The sequence below is a fragment of the Gavialis gangeticus genome, unplaced genomic scaffold (genome assembly GCF_001723915.1).
Source record: "Gavialis gangeticus isolate Ggan-Ray unplaced genomic scaffold, GavGan_comp1, whole genome shotgun sequence".
Taxonomy (NCBI): domain Eukaryota; kingdom Metazoa; phylum Chordata; order Crocodylia; family Gavialidae; genus Gavialis; species Gavialis gangeticus.
In genome coordinates, this window is record NW_017729019.1 from 4665797 (window position 1) to 4667593 (window position 1797).

Genomic DNA, 1797 nt, shown 5'->3' on the forward strand with positions numbered 1-1797 from the left:
ATAGACTCCTCTATTTCAGCTTCCCCAGGGCAGGGCTAAGCTGTTAATCCAGGGACTAAATAGCTGTGGGAATACCAGTATGGCCAGTGAGACCCCCAGCAGCTGTTAGTGTCCCCTGCCCTGCAGACACCTGCAGTCCTCCCTGGCCCAGCATGGGGCTGTGGTGGCAGAAGGAGGCCAAGTCCCTGCGGAGCACGTCCCCATGTGCATTGTGTTGTGTTGTGGGTGTCTCCATGCTTGTGTGGACCAGTTGAATGGGGCAGCTGGACCGTGGAGTGTCTGTGAGCAGCTGGGTCTGGCCTCCTGCCTCTGCTGTCTGACCCGGGTCTTCCTTCTCCCTCTGCAGGCTGTTCAAGGAGCAGAGCGAGGACCTGGTGGATCATGTCCCAAAGGAGCGGGAAGTGCTGCTGGAGAGGGAATTCCAGAGGGTCACCATCTCTGGGGAAGAGAAGTGTGGGGTAAGGTTGCCTGGCCTGGGGGCCCTCATGGGAAGGGGCTAAGGCTTTCTGAGGTTACCCTTCCCCCCTCTTCCCAGAAGCCCAGTTGCAGGAGCCAGTCAGTTCCTGCTGCTGGGAGCTGACACCTGCCTGGGGAAAGCCCAAGATATTGTGTTGCCTATGTTTCACTTCCCCCCCACCCAAGCCAGCCAGTGTCCTGGCCTGGGGCAGGATTGGGATGAGGAGTTGGGCCTGCGCTCCACGCTCTGCTCTGCCTGCCTGGCCCATCCTCCTGGCTGAGCATCCTTTCCCTCTGTGGGGTGCCCCTGCTGTGTTCACACGGCATCTCCCTGCCCTTCAGGTTCAAGCCCAGGCCTCTGTTCCAGGTCCTGTTGTCTTTAATTTAACCTTTTACCTGTCAGCCAGAGCTTCTGCTCTCTTCCCATAGTTAAAAGTCCAGCCCTATTTCTCTACCTTTTGTATCTCTGGTGTCCACATGTTCCTGGCATTTGCAGTCAGATAGACCATCCCAGACCTATTTCTGGGGCTTGTTGTCCCTGATGTCCTGTCTGCTCTGTAGCCGACTGGGACTGGAATCCTCCACTGTCTCTCCTCCCTCCAGGTGCCCTTCACGGACTTGCTTGATGCAGCCAAGAGCGTGGTGAAGGCGCTGTTCATCCGGGAAAAGTACATGGGGTTTTCCCTTCAGAGCTTCTGCAAGACCACTGCCCGCTACCTGCAGGACCTCTCTGAGAAGCCTCTTGAGACACGGGTCTATGATGAGATCCCAGAGACCCCTGTGGCTGCAGGTGAGGCCGGGGTTGTTAGGCAAGCCAGGGGAGAGGGTGTGCAGCAGTAAAATCGTGAGACGCCCTTGTGCCTGGGGCATGATGGCAGGGATGAAAGGGATGATTCCAGGTAGGCCAGTGGGTGGGAATGGGGTTGAGCCAAGCTGGAAGTCATGGGCAGCTGGTGCCACCTTAGTCGGGGGGGCATGTACTCCTCCTAGAGAACAGTCAGCAACTGGGGGGGGTGTCCCCTGCAGCCGATCACTGTGGCCGCTTCTGGAAGTGACTGTGGCTGCTTCTGGGAGTGCTGTGGCACTCCACTCCCCAGCCAGTGCTTGCAGGGGGGGCACTGGCACTCCCACCTGCCCCCCCGTCTATTGCCTAAGCAGTGAGCGTGACTGGTCAGGGAGTGCACCGGTGCTCCTCAGGGCGTGCACCCCCGTACACTCTTTATGCGTCGCTACTGATGTAGCCCCTAAAGTGTGCTTTCTTTATTATAGCATATTCACTAGAGAAGGATGAAACATGAAATTAACTATCTTTGATTTCATCCAAAACAATACAAAATGGAA

General features: G+C 57.0%; 1 protein-coding gene across 5 annotated transcripts in view; it reads left to right on the top strand.

The window, feature by feature from the left end:
* The window catches only part of AMPD2 (adenosine monophosphate deaminase 2), a 41335-nt gene that overhangs the window by 25259 nt on the left and 14279 nt on the right, over window positions 1–1797 (top strand). For all 5 annotated transcript variants that reach the window (XM_019513858.1, XM_019513859.1, XM_019513860.1 and 2 more), the window contains 2 exons: window positions 347–458; window positions 1060–1246. In XM_019513858.1, the coding sequence (XP_019369403.1) occupies window positions 347–458; window positions 1060–1246 (299 nt within the window). The remainder of the gene's footprint in view (window positions 1–346; window positions 459–1059; window positions 1247–1797) is intronic.